This window comes from Copidosoma floridanum, unplaced genomic scaffold (assembly GCF_036245765.1).
Source record: "Copidosoma floridanum isolate Cflo_tuat_1 unplaced genomic scaffold, Cflo_Japanese_pri ptg000001l, whole genome shotgun sequence".
In the NCBI taxonomy this organism is placed as follows: domain Eukaryota; kingdom Metazoa; phylum Arthropoda; class Insecta; order Hymenoptera; family Encyrtidae; genus Copidosoma; species Copidosoma floridanum.
This window is the reverse complement of record NW_028321878.1, coordinates 7108207-7127699: the sequence shown is the minus strand read 5'-3', so window position 1 is coordinate 7127699 and position 19493 is coordinate 7108207. Positions and strand designations below refer to the sequence as shown.

The window sequence follows — 19493 nt, the reverse complement described above, 5'->3', positions numbered from 1 at the left end:
ATGATATGTATCCAACCTCCTTAAGCATTTTGTTTTTATTGAATAAAATATTTTCTGTAAAATTAAAAATGTTGATCATAAAATTAAATAGATGTCCTCTTTGAAAAGGATTTTAATAATTAATAAGTTAAGTGGTTGCAATCCCAGATGAAATGACAAAAAGTTTCTACTGTTCAAGAAAGCGGTTTTCAAAAAATAAAAATAAATGAAAATGCGAAATATGGGAAGAATTTTACAAAAAAAAATTTTTTTTATTTGGAATATAAAAAATCTTCCACAAAAACCTTTTCTGGAAAAATTATTAAAAAACACTGTATGACTGGGCCTATATGTATCATAGGGATTTTTATTTAGATTGACAGAATAACTTGTGTTAATCGTGAACACAAAAACAATAACTTTAGTGAAATATCATTAAATTTATCAGAATCAGCTAAAATGTAAAAACTGGGGTAACTATTTGGAAAGTCAATGCTCAACCGGTATAAATCACAACTAAATGAAAAATAGTATAGATAGACATTGGAGAAATCGTTCAAAAGGATTTTTGTTCATAAAGAGTTGTTTTACAACATGTACGAGTTTCGAGTGAACACCTTAAAAATATTTTAAAAACATATTTGTATTTTGTCTCCAGTGGTTGTTCCCAGTGTTAACGCAGAAAAGCTGTCACATTGGAAGAACCCTTTCAAGCACTCAAAACTCTGAGAATTCCAAAAATAAAAATATTTTTTGAACTATTTCAAGTGGTTAAAAAATTTGGTTAGGATGATAAATTAAACGTACACAATTTTTATAAGTAAGTAAACAATATATTTACCAGTACAGTTATTGCTAAGGCACTTTTGTTACCAATATAAAAGTGTACGTTATCAATGATGGCTGATGAGCATGTTAAAATACTGATTATTTAAAAAAAAATCTATTACGTTTTCATTTGTAGTCTTGTATCAGTAGTAAATATTTAAGTGTTTCGATTTTCGCACCTGGAAACACTTGATAAAAAACGTACATTGTTTGCATTTCCTCATTTATTTATTTTTTTTTTTTTTTGTAAAATGAGTTTATTAAACGACGGATAGTAGTAATGATAAAATTACGTCAAAAATCATGTCAAACGCTTGTTGCACAGAAAATAATAGTAAATCAGCGTTTCCGCTGATTGGACGAAGAGAAGTAGAGTAAAAATACTTAACTTTTCTCAATAAAAATCAAATGTTTGATCTAAAGTCTTACATCTATAAAGTACATCATTAACAGCTAAAAAAATTAATTAAATAATACATATACGTGAAAATAAACATTTCAGTTTTCAAAGGTTTAAGAATCAATGCTGACATATGGCGTGACGCTTGAGAGGAAAACAAAGGATAATGACATGTTTTTCTTCTTACAGTTAAAAATACCGCTTAAATTTTTCATACGAGGTTAACGTTATGATTTAAATAATATTGTGATTAAAAAGTTATTAAAACTAAGTATATTATACATCAACAAACGTGAATTTAGGCCAACTTATGTGTATAAAAATGAAAAATAATTTTCTAAAATGTTAACAACAGTAATAAGACAGATTACACAGGACAAAAATTCAAAGACAATTGAAAAAAGAATTTTTACGAAACTACATAGATACATGTATATGTTTAAATTAATAATTCACGATTTAACTATATTTGTCATAAATGCGCTTGAACAGTATCGTACAATGAAGATACGCGTCTAAAGTTCAAATGAAATCTTACCTAGTATAATTAAACAAGTTTTAAGGTTTTATCACATTTAAAAGTTTTAGCGATGAAAAATACATCAGACGTATGTATGATATATATGTGTGTTACCATCTTTCGTGCGTTGCACAGGAAGCTGGGGATAAACGGATTTATGTAGATACAGAAGGAGTTAGTACACGAGAAAGTGATCCATATGTTTGCAAAAATTCATGATTACAAAAAAAAAATCGCAACCAAACTATTTTCGATGTTGAATTCACACACTTATTATTTAAATCGATATAAAGCACAATACAAAAGGCAGTTGTCTTGTATAGCTGACAACGTCGATAGAAACATCTATAGTTCGTACACTATTTTATTTTCGAAGCATTCGATGCTCGAAAACGCCAAAAAAAAAAAAACTGCAGGTTTTAACAATAAAAATAATAATAAATGAGAAAACTCGTTTGCATTATTGTGATTGCACTGATAGCTTCGTGTCTCCTTGAATTTTCCAAGACGTGGGAAAAAACGAGAGAACTACAAGTAAACAAGTTCAACGCGCTGAATTATGTATGTATATATATTATCCATTAACTCGTAACAATACGATTTGCATATACTTCGTTGCAACAATACCTTAAAGGTTTTTATATTAGCTCGCCAAGAGAACGACATCCACATTTTTTATTACGCAAAGTATTTTATAATACACAAAAAACTTGCTATCTTGTCACAAGCACCTTAAATTACAACACTATTTAATGACTGCTCACATGATTGGCACCACATGGATGTCCTTCTCTTTTTCGAAATTGTATGAATTGCATAACGTATAAGCTGCCACTAGCTTAAAGGATATAAAAATGATTGTAGCAAATTTGCCCACTTTATTATTGCTAGGAAGAAAAAATAATCGAAACACAAAATCATTACATTGGCTTATCAAGAAAACACTTGTAAAAATTAAAGGAAGTACGTCAATCGGTCTGTTATCCAGTTTCACTAGTCCGTAAAATAGGAAACAGACAAACGGAGGTCCTTAAAGCTAAAAAATGTGTCTCGATATCTCACGATATCTAAATTAATAACTGTTTTCATAAAATTTCATCACTGACAGTTATTTGTCCTCAAAATTACAAGGCAAAATTTTCCAATGATACAACAATATCTGATTTTATGCTTACTTTTTTGTCTCCTAACTTTCGTGAACTAATAACTCGTACAACAGGTATATCCTTTATGTATATATACATATATAGAAAAAATATATATAAACTTTATTTATACCTCATACTCGCATTGCATAATCTTCCAATATTTAAAAAAAAAATTTCTCTAAAAACATGGTATACATATTATTCAATAATCGTTAATTTTTCGCATGATCAAAAATGGACGGTAAATACCTTTACTTTATTATTTTTTTTTTCAAAAAATCTCCAGCACACATAGTAATATCTATCGTCAGGTTTTATATTATACATGTTAAATAGTCGCAATGTCAAGGCACTTTGTTACTAACAACGTATCATCGTTTTACAAGGCTGCACACGGCGAATTGCCCTTTAAATTCCACCTTTACTTTATTGCTAAAAAATGCTTTGCTTCCGAACGTTTCTGTCCCACCAAATGAGAAAAATTTCTAGATGTTTTTAATTCAACTATTACAAAAAACAAAATTTATAATACAACGTTTTACAAAAAAATAAGTCTGATGTACTTGTTTTTTTTTTTTTTTACATAAAAATTCGATCAAAATACCAAAATATTTTCTTCCCAATTATATAGAAAGCACGAAACCGCGTCGAATAATCTGATACGTCATGGTATCTACAGGTATTTATCGGATGGAATAAGTTTGTCATCGAAACAAATGAATACAAAAATGGACAGAAACGTCGTCACGTCTCGCCAGTAGTTAATTGACTCTCGTCACTAGACCCTAAAACTTGACGTTCTTAAACACACATCGTATTGCTGAAATAAAAATTTGTGGCTCTCGTCCCTCGTTCCCTTGCTGAGCGCTCCCACAATGTAAAAGGACTACAGCAGCAACACGGCGAAGCTCGCATATTTACACATACGCACACAATAATAATTATAATAATCATAATGATGGAAACAAAATAGTTTGATTCACGTGATCAGGCACCCCTTCGTCTGTTGATTATTATTTTTTTTTTGTCCTTCCTTATTAAAGTAAAATAAATGTATAAGGCAGACTTTGCACATAAGCTCCGTATAAATTCGATGAGTTCTTTCATGCACTTATGTCCCGTGAGGAGTATTGACTTTTGTTCCAGCTGGCACGCGCCATAAAGCGGCGGCTGCACTCCGCCGGTTTACTCCGGTTCGTGGGTCGACTCGCGAATCCGCTGGCACCGGTGGTACTACAACCACGTGAGGATGTTCTCCGGCTTGGTTGGGTTGGGATTGATCAAGGACTGGACATCTTCCAGGATGTCGCTGCTGAAATCCTCACCAAGCTGGAATTCGAGGAAAAGACTGTCAGGGATTTTGGAAAAATCAGGGATCGCCGACTTGTCGGTATAGTATTGCACTCACCTGAAGCGAAGTCACGAGGTCATCCGTCGTGTCGATTGACAGATCTGGCGTATCCATGGGAGCTCCTTCTGAACGAAAGGTTTGATTAATAAAATAATCCACACGAGATGTTACTATGGATTCCAAAGCGATACCAACCGGTTGTGCCGTCCATATTGTCGTCGATATTCGCCAAAAAGTCCTCGGGCGTGTGCGGGCCGTTCAGAGGATACGCGGTGCCGAGACCTAAGCCACTATCGGCGCTCTCTTGTCGTGCGTGTTGTTCGTTGATTCCAGACAGGAATGGATCCATCGCAGCGTCCGTCGTGCTCTGTCTCATCACAAGTTCTTGCTGTAGAAATCAGATTGCCATCAGCACAAGGTTTGTTTGATCGGTGTATCGCGCATTGAATAGTTCAATTACTTACATTCAAAGGTAAGATTCCGTGGATTCGACATTATGTACAAGGGAGAGAGAGAGAGAGAGAGAGAGAGAAGATCGAAGTAATCAAACTGATTTTAGTGATGGAGAAAAAGTTGGAAGCATATTTACCGAACTGACCTGTCGCATGATCTCCTGCTGCCTCTGTTTCAAGCGTTCGCGTTCCATCTGAAGGGACTGAAGGCGTAGCTTTTGCTGGCAAGCTTGGAGCGTTTGGTTGTTCTGAATACCTGGTGTGGCTGTTTGCTGTTGCTGTTGTAGTTGCCAGCTTTGGGGCAACATGGCACCCGATAGAGGAGCTCTTTGAAGATGTGCCGCTGAAAATATTTGTGTTTCGTTTAATTACTTGTATGGTCGACTGGTAATTTTTTTTATTTATTTTTTTTTTTTTTATCTAGATAGATTTACGAATACTGCGTTTGATAAATTACATGAGATTCATATTACGTGCTAAAGGTAATTTTTTAACTTTGATAAACTAAATTTTAGATTTTAATTTACCTTGGCCTTACAAAGCTTTTTTTTATTTTAATTTAATTATTGTACCTTCCTGCGTGAAAAAAAAATTTTTAATATCTTTTTTAAGTTTTTCAATGCTTGTCTTTATATGCGTGTGCGTTTTTTTGAAATTATTTAATCATCGACATATTCATTAAGATTCAATGAATGTAAGAAAAATTGACATACATTTAGTAGATAAATGAGAAATAACTACCATGAATTTTGAGAATCCTATAAGCTTAGTATCCTTTTGCTATACCAGATTTAGTAAATCTTTTTAATTCATACTATATTTATTATGACAATCCATATTTATTTCATTGATCACATAAAATCAATTTTTAGTACATTAATTTATCTTAAATATTTGTTTCGTATGAAAAACGAAATAAAATTTTTTTTCACACAAAAAAATTTTTATACTATTATATTATTATCATATTATTTTTTTCCTCTGAATAATCTATTTTGTATATTTAAAAACGTACTGATGACATCTCACATTTATTAATAAAAATAATTTTGACTAATAATTTTATAAAAAAAGTATTTTAATGAAGACATGGTTTTTATTAGAGACTATCAGTGTTTATTCTACAAGTGTTTACTCGTGTTAGTTTCCTTAAATTTATATTTTCGTTAAAATTGTAATATACGGTAAATTAAATTATGATAGACTACTAGAATTATCGAAATAATACATTAAAAATGACTAAAATTCAAAAATTTTGTTATGAATTTAATTATAAATTTTTAGAAATTATAAACTTATATGCGTTACCTCTCAAAAATAAAATTATTTATTAATTTGAGTTTTATAATGAAAACGTTGTATTTAATTCAATGAGGCATGTTTTTTTATAGGATTTTATAGTTTTTTGTTGATTGTCATATAATTTATTTTTTATATTAACTTTTATCTAACTAACTACGCCTTTTTAAAATGAACAGTAATCTGTAGTAATTTTTTCAGATTTCTTTTTGATATTTTAGGAAAAAAATTTAAAATATTAAATAAATTCTAAAATGTAACATTTTTAAAATAATGAAATTTTAGACATTTTAAAAATAAATAATACGTTTAATAATTATAACTTTCATTAGGTTTTTATATGTTGGGTTATGGTTTTTGTAGAGTACTGTTTTTTTTTTTTTTTTTTTTTTTTTTTTTTTCTAACGTCTTATCAATAAAATAGATTGCACTTTGCGTAAAAAACGGGAACTAGAAATAAAATACGGAAACAGAACTTAAAAGAATGGCCTTTACAATAAATTTTCTATTAAACCGCACAAAAACTAATGCCACTTACGGATTCGGGGATCAAACCAGGAAGTGGTGCGCGCTGGGTGATTGATAAAGTAGATCTCGCCCTCGGGCGTCCTGGCCTGCTCCCATCCTTCGGGCAGTGGTCTCAAAGCACTGTTGGCAGCCGCCGCTGCTGCTGCCGCCACTGCAGCTGCTGAATTATTTGCCTTGCTGCTCTCGACGGCTGCCGCGGCTACGGCCGCGACGCTTGCCGCGGCCGCGGTTTTGCGAGGGTCCTCCCACGTCGTTGTTTTTGTGATGTGACTGAAACACAAAAAATTACCAAAATTTTTTTTTATTTCATGCATAAACAAACTCATTTTAATATGAAAATTTTTTAGGAGATTAAATATTTATTATTACATTGATGGAATTAAAACACAATTTTCTAAACAAATATACAACAAAAAAATGATGTTTAATGTATAGTTTACAGTTTTTTTAATGATTTTTAGACTTTAAAAATGTTCTACATTATAATTATTTGTTTGTTTGTTTTTTTTTTTTTTCATTTTTTTTTTTTTCATTTTAAATGATGATGTTCACGACATTTCAACAATCATGCATTTTTTAATAAAAATACGAGGAAAATTTAGGAATCACCGCTTATATTTTATGTAAAATCTCATTTATAAGCAGCTAATAACATTTTCTTTTAAACAAATTTTTTTTTTTTTTGTACATCGCAAACGTACTAAACGAATGCATGATTATTAATAATCGTTAATTTTATCGCCTTAAAATTGCCTATTATAAGCCAATCGAATATAAATTCAATTCAACGTCTCGGACAATGCCCTCAACTTGAAAACGATAAGCAAACGCAGCAGCCCATAATCCACTTGAAATACCAATACACAAATATATCAATTACGTTTTCAACGCATACACGTACCAGAATTTGTGTATACCTACGACGAAATAATAATCCAGCCTAGTTTATAATAATCTATAAGTACAAAGGTGAATAAGCCAAGTGACTGAATCTAAAAAAAAATCTCTACTCCCATCTCGCATTAAAAATAGAAAACGTATAATAAAAGAATATCTCGTGCATCTATACGTCGTGTTCCGTAAATAAACACACCTCGTGAACACGTATTATGAGCCCGAGGTGACGCCAGAAATAGTCCGAAGACACACGCGAGTAAGTATATATATATTGTCATATACGTATGCCATACGCCACGAACCGAGCGATTTTCGGAGCAACATCGCGGTTTATCCCTCGGATGTCTGTATATAATATGACGTCACGCCTGAAAAGCCATTCGTACATGTGCGTGATGTCACGCTCACGATTTCTCATAATACACGCTGTGCACAGATCGGTATATACGATTGTCCGACCATTGCGTTGCACTGCAGCTCTCGTTTCCTTTTTTTTTTTTTTTTTTTTTTTCCTCTCTCGTACCACAAAGCAGCGGAAGATGATTTCAGATCGCAGAGTCGTTGCTTTGGCTTATACACGTGGAGAACAAAATTTTCGACATCGAGCTCGCGACACTGTGCTATTGTTGCTGGCGCCATGTACGGCACGTCGTTCGGTACAGTTTGAAGGGAAAAGCGGAAAATCTGCCAAGAGAATCACAAAGTGTCAAAAAGTGATTTATCGAACACTTTACTGTCATTGAATCGCGAAGGTTCGTAATTTTATTGCTGCAGGTGAAAAGTGCAAGTATACAATTCGAAATGATATCTTATGCTGTATGAATTTATTTCAAGAGTTTCGGCAATAAACATTGGAGGCAGGGTGAAATTAACCAAGTGTACGAGTATAACTCTTTTCGTGAGAAACGGGAAAAAAACATCGGGATTACGACATTGCCAAGTGTCTCATTTTACAAAAATAGACTTGCTTTGTGCTCTATACGTAAGTGTGTGTATATTTAACCCACGTGATTCATAATTGCTGCGCGTTTTTTTTTTCTCTCTTTAATTCCTCGGGGATCCCAGGAATCGCTATACTGATTAAATAAAGATAATGCAACACATTACGTGTACGTTAGATCATCCGTACTCTCTTTATGTTAGCATAATATATACTCGGTTCAATTGATATATTATTTTTTATCGCATACTTTGTGATCATAAGAATATGATTGTAAAACTAGGTGAAGGAGATTTCAGCGTCAGTCCACATCTGCTAATATTTTGAGGTTTGTTAATACAGTTGAGTTGCATCGATGTGCAAAAATCCAAGTATAAGGTTTAAGACTCGGACGGACTTTCAAGAGTAAAGACGATTAAAAATCTAGTTTTTTAAATAAAAAAAATTGACCAGAATCTTTCTCGGACCGGAAGACATACGATATTTTTTATCAAGGCTTTTACCATTTTAACCAAAAACTAAGTGCCGAAAGCTGATAATTTTCACTTTCCAGCTGACGAGCGTAGAAAACTATACCTTGAAACGTTAAATAAAAAGTCTTTTAGTGATATAAACTGAATTTGAAGACTATAGTTGTGAGTGAAGACATACCACTGCACAAAGTGAATTATACTTTCATTGAATTGTTAAAACTTATACCGTTTTTTTATTCACACGAAAAAAAACTGACACGTTGTCAACAGGAGTCACGTTGGAACATCCTTGAACAAAGACGTTTTAACATTCAAGTTTCAAGAATTAAAAAAATTGGCAATATCTTTTTTAATCGCGTACTTCCGGTACATGATGTATGAGAACGAGTTTAGTCAAATATAAGCTTCATTATCTAAGCTCAAAATGGATTATCAATTTATGAAATCTACAACGAGTGTTCCCTATAAATTAATGCCTACATATATACATGTATAATATTATACAATCAGCTCAAAGAGTAAGCAACAAATCCATGGGAAAACGCAATGGTTTCTCGAGTATACAGCTGCCGTTTCGCCGCTCGTCAGAAAAGTGAATGAACGAACAATTATTATGAATGAAAACTGAGATAGAAGAAAGAGGGACGGGAGTAGGACGGGGCGCTCGCTTCACTTAATACCGCAGTGGGCATATATATATAAATATGTAATGCACTGGAGTTGTTGGCTCGAGGAATGCAGAAATCGACCTCTCGCTCGCTCCTTTCTCTGTTTACGAAGCTCGTGTAAGTATATAAGCATATATAAGTACGAGTACGAGAAAAGAGCCAGTGTCACCCCGTTCCTCCCCGCTTTTGGAGGCTTTAAAAATATCGCGCCAGACCTCGACTCGCCTTTTTCTTTCTCTTCTTTTTTCTTTTATTTCCGCGATGTCGACGCTGTCTCCGATGTCCCGCGGAGACACAAAACAATGGCGCGCGGCAGATGGGTCTCTCTGTACTCTATGTACACAGATACGTGTCTGGACGATATGACGGGGTTGAAAGGAAGCAGGATCGAGACTTGATGAAAATACATGGACACGTGGATAAAGTACGAAAAGGGCTAAAAAGCCAATGGGAGGTGATACCGTGTATACGTGAATCCGCAGAGATTTTGCGAGTTTTGATGCGGAGTTATTTTAGGATATGGATGAAAATCGGGTGTCTAAAAACTACGTGGGCGAGATTGAAGGACGATTTCATTCGGATGCGTGTTTTGCAATGGTTGAGCAGCGTGATAAGAAAAAAGAGGGTTGAATAGGTCGTGATTTTTGGAAAATTACGAGTCGAAGGGAATTAAATTTTTAAAAATGTATATATATTTGGGTTTAAAGTTGCTGTCGAATCTGCTCTTTCGGGTGTTACCCTCAGCACAGAATGAAGATTCAATGTTCATTGAAAATTAAATTGAAACTGAATCACTTGTAATTCGAGATCCAATCGTTAGTTTAACTTCCGCTCGAACAAAAGCTTATTTTGATCACTTTTAATTGAATTTCGAGTGGATATTCTTAACTTTAACTTTGTGAGCTGCGTTACAACGAAAATAATCGGACCGTGATTTTTGATGATAAAAATAATTTTCGATTGTTATGCCGCCCGTATTTTTTTTTTTTTTTTTTTTTCTCCAGAGTGGAAACAAAGATGTGCCGGGAAAACCAGATTAGTCAAGCAAAAATAAAGATTGAATTATACGTGTCACAAGAAAACTTTTTGTTTTCAACTACGATTCGTTGCCTTTGTCTCGTGATTTTTTGAAAATTTCAACATAAGTACTCGAAGAGAATTTTGAAAACTACGATAATCTCTGGTCCACACCGATAACTCCAATTTCCCGTAAACATCGATTAAAGCAAAATCAATCGCCACTTCATTCGTAAAAGGCGTGACCTCAAATTTATACATCTTCCAGTTGAGCAAGTACTTTCACGTTGTTGAAATAAGATCATCATTAAAGACAGCTCCTTAATTGTTTTAATCCACGTATAAATAAACGTTCGATCGAAGGTGAACTACCGTTGTTTTCCAATCAATCGGATGAAAACTCGCGGCCATCTCTTGTCTCCCCTACTTCTGTTTTGGGTAACCGACTACCAAACGCCACGCCGAGCTGGTCACCATCACCGACAAGTTGGCACTGGTCCAACCCGACGACGACGGCTTCGTCCACGTCAGAGGCCTCGTGCGTCCCGACGTGGTAGTCGTCGACGTCGCGGTCGACGCGAACCTCCTCGGCGACAGCGCGGCGCATACGTGCGCGCACACACCGGGGCTCCGATATAGGGGAGAGGAAGGACGCCAGAAGCGGAGATGGGTGTATTTTTACACCGGACATCGCGGCGCCGGACAACTCGTAAATAGACACTCCGAGCAGAGCGAGAAAGAGCTGCTGCACGTCAACCACTCTCTCCTTGTCCCTTGCACGTTGGGAGCTAGAAACGTTCGGGAGGATCGCACTTCGCTCGCGAACTTCTTTTTTCGCCTTGGCTGCTTAAGAGAGTTTGAATAGGTGTGAGTATACGATGGATATGCTACGGAAACTTCGTTTCATTGTGCCTCTTGATCATTTTTTGTAATTTAATGTTCATTTCTACGTATTGCGTTTTGAAAGTCTAATGCTCAACAATTTAATTTAATGTGTCGTGTTTTTCAGGATGTTTGCTCCCAAAACAAAATTAATAATGGAATTATAAAATATGTAGGTCACTCGACAGTTTTCCTCGCTAATCACTCGACATGAGGTTAGTAAGTCTCATTAAAGTTTTGCATTTCTTCCCTCCGAGTGCCTTTTTTTTTTTTTCATTCGGCATTCAGTTTCTTGCTGGTGCTCTAATTGCACCAATTAACGTTACGTAAATCGCTTCATTATAGGTTTAACATAAAAACAGATAACTTCGGTTGAGGCACTTTTCGATTCTTTAACCTCATTATGATTTTCCTTTCAAGTCTATTGTGTATTAAAAACACATTACCTCTTACGCTAAAAAAACCTCGGTACTTTCATCAGAAAATTAAAAAAAAAAAGGAACATCATAGATTAGCATCTGTGTACCTATGTCATTAACGAAATTATGTTATAGGTTGACACCACAAAGGCAAAACAACAGTTTTAATGAAAATTAAATGAGGTTTTAAAAAAAAAGTACTTGGTCGAAGAAACGTGATAATGCGTGTAAATGAACTTTGAAAAAAACAAGTGGAGCCAGGAAATCAGGCGCCAAGATCAAAAATAGATGAAATAAAATTTTGACATCGAAATGAAATAAACACTAAAACTATTTTTGTACTTGAGCCTATTGAAATTAGTTAAATGCTATCCAACCATGTACCAAACTAGCATTGCAAATTGTTTTCAGTTACATAGATTACAAAACTATTACAAGTATTTTTTGGCTGTTTTTTCACAGGGTCAAAATAACATCATGATTTTGAATAAAATTACCTTCATTTTTCAAAAAGACAGCTGCGTACGAAAATAATACACAAATTTTTTACTGGGACTTCATTAAATCATGTTGAAACTAATAATCATTAAAATAAAATGTATTTCCAGTACTATCCATGAATTTTTATTTTTCTTAACGGGATTACTTGAAAACGCTTTAAAACTGGAGTATACTAGTGAAGAATACATCGATAAACGAATGTAATTTTTTACAATCATATACTAATATATTTTGTTTTTAATCTTGTACGAAAAAAGTACCGGTATCGATTTTTACCAATATGTTATAGAACAGTGGTGCGAAACTACCATAAAGTCTTTAAGTTGTTTATTGTCACCTTTTTTGTTAACTAATAGTTGAAGCATAATAGAAATGTCAAACAAAGTTGGTGTAAAAAAAAAAATCAACAAACGCATATCGTTGAAATATTAGGCCTATTTTTTTACTGTGACGTTTATAGGTTCCTTGTGAATTGCCATGGCATGTTACAGACGAATGAGAGCTGTATCCGCTTAGGTTTTAACTTTAGAGGATTTTTATAGATAAAAACAAAAAACAAAAATTGCAACAAACGGCTAAAACCTTACTTCACATCAAATAGCCCGAATCTTCGAAATCTACAAAAGCTTAAAAAATACATACCTACATGTACACACTGTGAACATAATAAAAACGAGCCAAAGTACCGCAACGCAGAGCGGAATATTATTTTCTATCCGTATATACTTAGTCATGCAAAAGTGACTAGACGAGCTACGTAACATCTCTTGCAGCAGCCGCGACCGTACTTACCGCTCACGAGTAAAGTGCCGATGAACGCTTGCCTCTAAGCCTCCACACCTATAAGCATAATACTACACACGGCTCTCGGGTAAAATAGAGGGAGAGAGAGAGAGAGATGTGCTATACCTACAGGTGTGTCGCGAGGTCCTTAGCCTTTCTCATCTTATCTCCCTCCTGAGCCTGCGGTGTCGTCGTCATTTACAAACGCTCGAGCACGCGTGCACCGTCTCCATCCAACAACGAGTTTTCTTAGCCAGCTGCCTTTCGACTGTTGTCAATTTCCCAAAAACTTACATGTCTCGTGGAAAATTAGCTTACTTTCAGTTAGCACCGTAACCGTGTTTAGGTACAATTACCACAACAGGGTCGTTAACAGTGCAATGTACATCTAACTCGCAATTACTTTCAACAGGTATATAAAATCGCCGATTTTGTGTTGGTTTTCTTGCACCACATATAATATGCAATTAATCGTGATTTTATGATAAAAAATAATTTAAAATTTATTACGTATGGCTATTTCAAACGACAAAAACCAATGAAAAAGTGTTAAAAATTTCAACTTTTTTGAATTGTACTATTTCTGAACATCATTTTAGACACTTGTAACTCAATGTTTAAACAATGTTTTTCATGGTTTTCCACATCAACTCTACATTTCATTTGTATGTTTTTATACCTAATAATCCATTATCAAAAGTTTCATGATATTTGTAAGAACTTTACTACTCGTTGATAATTTATGTTTCATATTAGATAAAAAACATGTCTAAATTATTGAATCAATTCTTAATATACGATAAATAAAAATAAAACTCAACTAGATAAAGTACTGGATAAACCTATAAATCTTACAAAAAAAAAAAAAAAAGGAAACTTGTTCTTTGAATAAAAATGGCTATCGTATGATAAAAACATTTTTGCGGCTCGTACCCTGTAATGTATATACTTTTACGATACATAATAATCCAACAGTATAAAAGATATTGATTTTTATATGGATTACGTAAGGTTACCACAGTGAAAGTATGCCATAAATTCTCGTTTGTTTTTACTGCCGTTGTATGCAAAACCTGTTGACTCGCAAAACATAGTCGACGACACCTCGATTGTATACCTTAAAAGTTAAGAGAAACGAAAAAATCCGAAAACAATGCATCTGCTTCAATAAAGTCACGTGTACTGAGTATAAAGTAAGGTGTAGAAAACTAATTGTAACAACATTCCCACATAAAAAAGAATTGCTCATTGTTGTCTTGGGGCTGTCCTATACGTATTGGTAAGTAATGGTAGTTTTCGTCACAAAAGTGACATCGCCACCGGGGATATTTTACGGTACGAGGGATTTTTTTCCTACCGAGGTAACAATAAACGTCCAAATGTCACGAAAAACGTCCCGAGGTAGGTTATTACTAAACATCCACAATACAAGTCTTCTACTCACGTTCCTGATGCAAAGAAACAACGAAAAAAAAAATGGCACGTACTCATGATCCATCTTATCTTCTTATCCTCCAACATTCGAACGAAAATTGTGTTGTGTGCAGTATCGGCGATTCCTGTACGTGAGAATAATTAAGTTACGTGCACCGAACCGTACAAAAGCTATACATAGCTCTTTTTTTGTGCACCAAGCGATACTTAAGATTGGGTGATGAGAAAGAGACAATCCTGCCACTGAGAGTTCGAAAGTTATTGTTGGCACACATGGTTACTCATCAGGGGTGATTCTGGCGTTATCTGTATTAGGCTCGTCAACTTACTACCCTCATAGACATAAAAAGAGAAATAGGTACATTTGACAAAAATTAAAAAAAAATAAATAAATAAATAAATAACGAAACGCCTTAAGGTTATTAGTTTTATACGCAAAATACTGGATGTTTGTTGAATTTTTTTGTTTTGTTTTTGCAAGCCTTTGATCTTTTGTTTCACTGTTAACAAACTGGTTTGAACTTGTAAATTTGAAGGACTTTTCCAAACTTAACATCGTTAAACATTAAAATAAAATATATCATGTACATTATGATCAGGTAATGACTCTCAACAGTCATTAAGCAGATAAGTTAAGGAAGAGCGGGCTTCTGGCCGCATTTTATTGACAATCGAACAGTTATACTGTCAGGCTATTTTAAAACTAAAATTTTTATCCGTGGATCGTCCGAGTTATTGAAAATACTCAAACAATAAAATAAATGTCAATACTGTACAAGAGAAGATTGTTCGATGAAATGGCGAAGGTTCTTCAAGTAATAACATTGTAAAATCTTACGAAAATTTTACAACAAATCATGGTAATTTATATTCCTACACGGAAATATCAAATCTATTACTGATCATGGAGAACTTCATACAAATAATAACAATAATAGTTTATCGTCCCTGAACTACACGTTACAGGTAAGATTATTGAAACAATCCACAACTCGTACACATCGATTACGCGTGCAAGTGGACTTTTTCAAACTAGATACACGCTTCTAGAAAATATAGGGCAAAAAAATCGTAAGTCAGAACACATAGATTTGGGATTACGTATACGTCATGTGAGTGTGTACCTCAGGCATATACCCGATCGGGGCTCTATATCTCGCTCACGTGAATAACGCATGTATGCGTAGGTAGAAGGCATATACGCACGCAGTCGAAAAAACTAATGAGCGTGTAGTCAACCGGGCGACCCTGGGGGTATTTTGCGAAAGTTCCGCACCACTTCTGGATTGGTAACACGGATCCCGTCTGTCCAGCTCGGCTCCTTGATGGTCATGCGTCTTTTACTTTTGAATCTCAAATAAATGTTGAAATCTCCGAAAAACCTCAAGTAATACCGTAATTGAAAACAATAATATTTACGTAGCACATATTCCATACACGAAAACCCATATCCTGTGGAACGTAGATGTTGTCTTCAACCCAGTATTACATTTCTAATTTATCTGGACAATTTAAGTGCTGGTACAACTGGAAATGCCAATCAAGTGGCACTTTAAAAGCAATTAGAGTTGCACTGTACCTTTACAGATAAGTAAATACTTTTAGTTCATTCGACCATCGATAGCACATACTCACGTTTTTGACCCAAGCTCGTATTTATATCATCGCTTATTTGTGACCAGATCAACATTTCTAACTTTCCCAAAACTGTAGTCAAGCTTGTTTCATGCGTTAATTTAAGGAAACATTGTTACTTCCCTATGAGCTATATCTCAAGCTCTTCAAATTAGTCACTTTGGTGCAAAATGAAGTACGATGTGGTAGAAAAATGGACAGTAATGGCCATTCAAAGGAAAAGAAGCATCTTTTGTATATGAGATTTTGGGATTTATTATGCCACTAATCTTGTTTGCAAATATTTTTTTAAAGTGAAAAAAAAAGAGTCATTTAGTAGAAGCAAGTTAGTCAAGGTGAAGGCATTGCAAATTGCGGAGTCTGAAGGATGTGACATTAAAAAATATCGTACCAAATTTTATTTTTATTGCGCTTGTATCTCCAACAATTAAATACACATGTACGGGACACATTTGCGCGTGTAAGTACTGTAAGAAGGCGTTGACACGCCGCACATTATATATATGCAAATACTTACACTATTATAAGTTTGTAAAGGTGTATACCCTAGCACTCTCAAAGGCGCGAGCGCCCGAGCGACCCTGGACCATTGCGAGCAACGTGAGAGAGGAAAAACTTCTACTAAACTAAACGTATGATGGCCTCTATGTGCACGTATCACGAGTCACTCGCCCAATGCGCTCTGGCTGCAACTTTCACCTGTATATACTTTTATACCTATACGTATATATAATCGAGATATAAATATATATGCTCGTGTATACCAATATGTGATACGCTTACGAATCCGTGCGTCCGATAGAACAAGCGAAAATAAATATAAACGTGATAGGTGTATAGCTCGATGCCAGCTGTTGGGTGCGTGTGCGGTTATTATGTGTAATAAGTTATGAAGTCACGGATACGAGTATTGCGTACATAGTTCGAACAGAGTCAGATCGGAGATAGGTACGTATATATCGTGGGTGATTTTGTAGATCCGTTCGAGGTTGCATGCTGATAGGTATGTCTTGACGACGATGATGCTGTCTTGGTTTGACGTGAATTAAAATTAATGCGAGTGTCAGCGATTGCATGTTTAAAAAAAATGTGGCAGAGTATAGTGCCATATAGGAATTGTTCTTGAAAGTCAGGAAGTTTAAAAGCATCCTCTGCATGAGCAATCGGTATAATTGACGACGAACTGGAGGACCAGTTCGAGAAAAAAAAATGTGTATACGTATATATAATATACAAGCTAATCAAAAACTACGCGCAAATTTATTGGTTTTGCGGGTTATTTTTATTCACATTTTTGGGTTTTCCACATCATCGGTCTATGACTGGATACAAGCTTAGCGTGTACGAAAAAATCTGTAAAAAATCAGCTCCTCTTACGTGGTCTCGAAGTAATTAAAGATTATGTTTCTTAGATTCATCCTCGGGATGGGTTTAATTTTATGGAAAATAATTTACCCAATGCATAGTACAAACTTGGAGGGAAGGTATCGCGAAACACTTTTTGACAAATTTTGAAAGTATAATATCTCGGGAGAAAACATGAACATAAAAGTTGTATGCATTGTATCAACGTACGTTTTACAAGTACAGAATGAAGTACCAGGAGTAAGCTTTGGTTGAAAATTGTTCGAGCAATAAATTACGTACGAGGCAAAAAAAAATTGTACAGACGAAACCTGCACAAGACAATACGAAGCAAAGAAAAAGCTATACAAAGATTCGTACTATTAGTATGTACAACGATGATAATGCCGATATCGTAAATTAAGGCAGCTGTCATTCAAAGAACAACGAGCTGTCGGGCTCTTTGAGAAATGTCGTAAATCACGCGTGCAAATTTGAAATTTCCCGGGATACAAGTCACCGTAAATCAACGATAAGTGATTGTTAGAAGGACACATTTTTATTTCGACCCGATCGCAATAATAATACGCAAATAAATTTTCGATTTTTCGCGCGTTTTATTGCAGATAGCTTTCCACGTGATAACGTTCGAGCGATTTATGAACGTTGATACGCCGGAGATAGGATCGTACGCGTTGCGTTAGTCTGTGGGGACTGCGCTGGTACGAATTTTCTCAGCAAAATGAAACAACAGAAATTAAAATGTTACGATGACTAAGAGGGTCCGATGCATAAAGAGTTACGCAATAGTAATCAAACACCCCGTTTGAGTGTAGTTTGTTTAATTTATTTGACAATTAATGCAACTACTAAAGTAATATATTCAAAGAACGTAGTATACAATTAAATTAAATTATGGACTGCTACCAGCTATCTTATTATTACAAATAAGCGTGTTTGACGTAATGAATTGTATTTCAAAATTATCCTCTAGTGTGACAATAATTTTGTGAAAAATACATTCGAGTTTCAATGTTTACGCTTCTCCATTTGCAATATTTTTTCATTTGTGGAAAAATACAGCAATTAAGCGTATAAAAAACATGTATTGCCATATTGCGCGTTAATTATACGGTTTTAACAGTTTTAATTTCTTTTTTTATAAAAATATATAAATCTTTTATCATAGTTTAATTTATACAGTAAACTCTTCATTAGTTACACTCATTTCTGATATAAGTACGTATGTATATAATTGAATAAAATTATGTAACAATAATTAAAAACAAAAAAATAACTAGAAAATAAGGAATCTTCACAACAGCTTTATTATATGTCATGGAATTTGCACCTCAGTTAATATATTCGTTAATTTTTAAAGGGACATTGATATTTGAAACTCTTTAAAGATAATCTATTTATATTATCTACTTTTTTCATACCGAATCAAAAGAACCAGTACTTACAAAATGGTTTATTAAAATAGGATGAAGCAAGTTTACGATGGGGTGACTAATTACTTTCTACATAAAATTTAAACTGTTTTAATGTATGTATACACACATGCAATTTATAACAAAAAACATTGCTCATAGTTTATTTTTCTACCTACACAAATCTACAAAAAACAAAGTGATAATAACACATGTCGTGAATGTCACAAGTCTTGATTAATGGATAACCAATTGATCTTTCTGCTAACTAATTCAATGCATACCTGCATAGTTTATTCAAAAGTACGAGTCATATATTGACATATGAAAAAAAGGCCACATTTGCGAGGTGATAAATATTTGTTAAATTTTCAGTAACAATGCCTCAAATGAAACAATCAATTTGACTTTCTTTTTTTTTTCACAGTACTGTTGTTTTTTTCAATTCGACATCAGCTCGAACTCAAGCCGAACCTCACGCGCGCTCGTGCACCGTTATTTTATTCATACGAAATCCTCATGAGCGTCATCGTCAAGAGAATTTGAGAAATAAGTCACGCAC

At 34.3% G+C, this 19493-nt stretch overlaps 1 protein-coding gene across 3 annotated transcripts in view; it reads right to left on the bottom strand.

Moving 5' to 3' along the window:
• Positions 1-3884: 3884 nt before the first annotated feature.
• The window catches only part of yki (Transcriptional coactivator yki), a 32188-nt gene continuing 16579 nt past the window's right edge, over positions 3885-19493 (bottom strand). Inside the window, exons 2-6 of one of the 3 annotated variants that reach the window (XM_014359000.2) lie at positions 6516-6775; positions 4816-5021; positions 4422-4614; positions 4284-4351; positions 3885-4204 (exon numbers count right to left, since the gene is read on the bottom strand). In XM_014359000.2, coding sequence (XP_014214486.1) covers positions 4109-4204; positions 4284-4351; positions 4422-4614; positions 4816-5021; positions 6516-6775 — 823 coding nt within the window. In that variant the 3' untranslated portion in view covers positions 3885-4108. The remainder of the gene's footprint in view (positions 4205-4283; positions 4352-4421; positions 4615-4815; positions 5022-6515; positions 6776-19493) is intronic. The other 2 variants (XM_014359001.2, XM_014359002.2) reach the window with 2 other exon arrangements.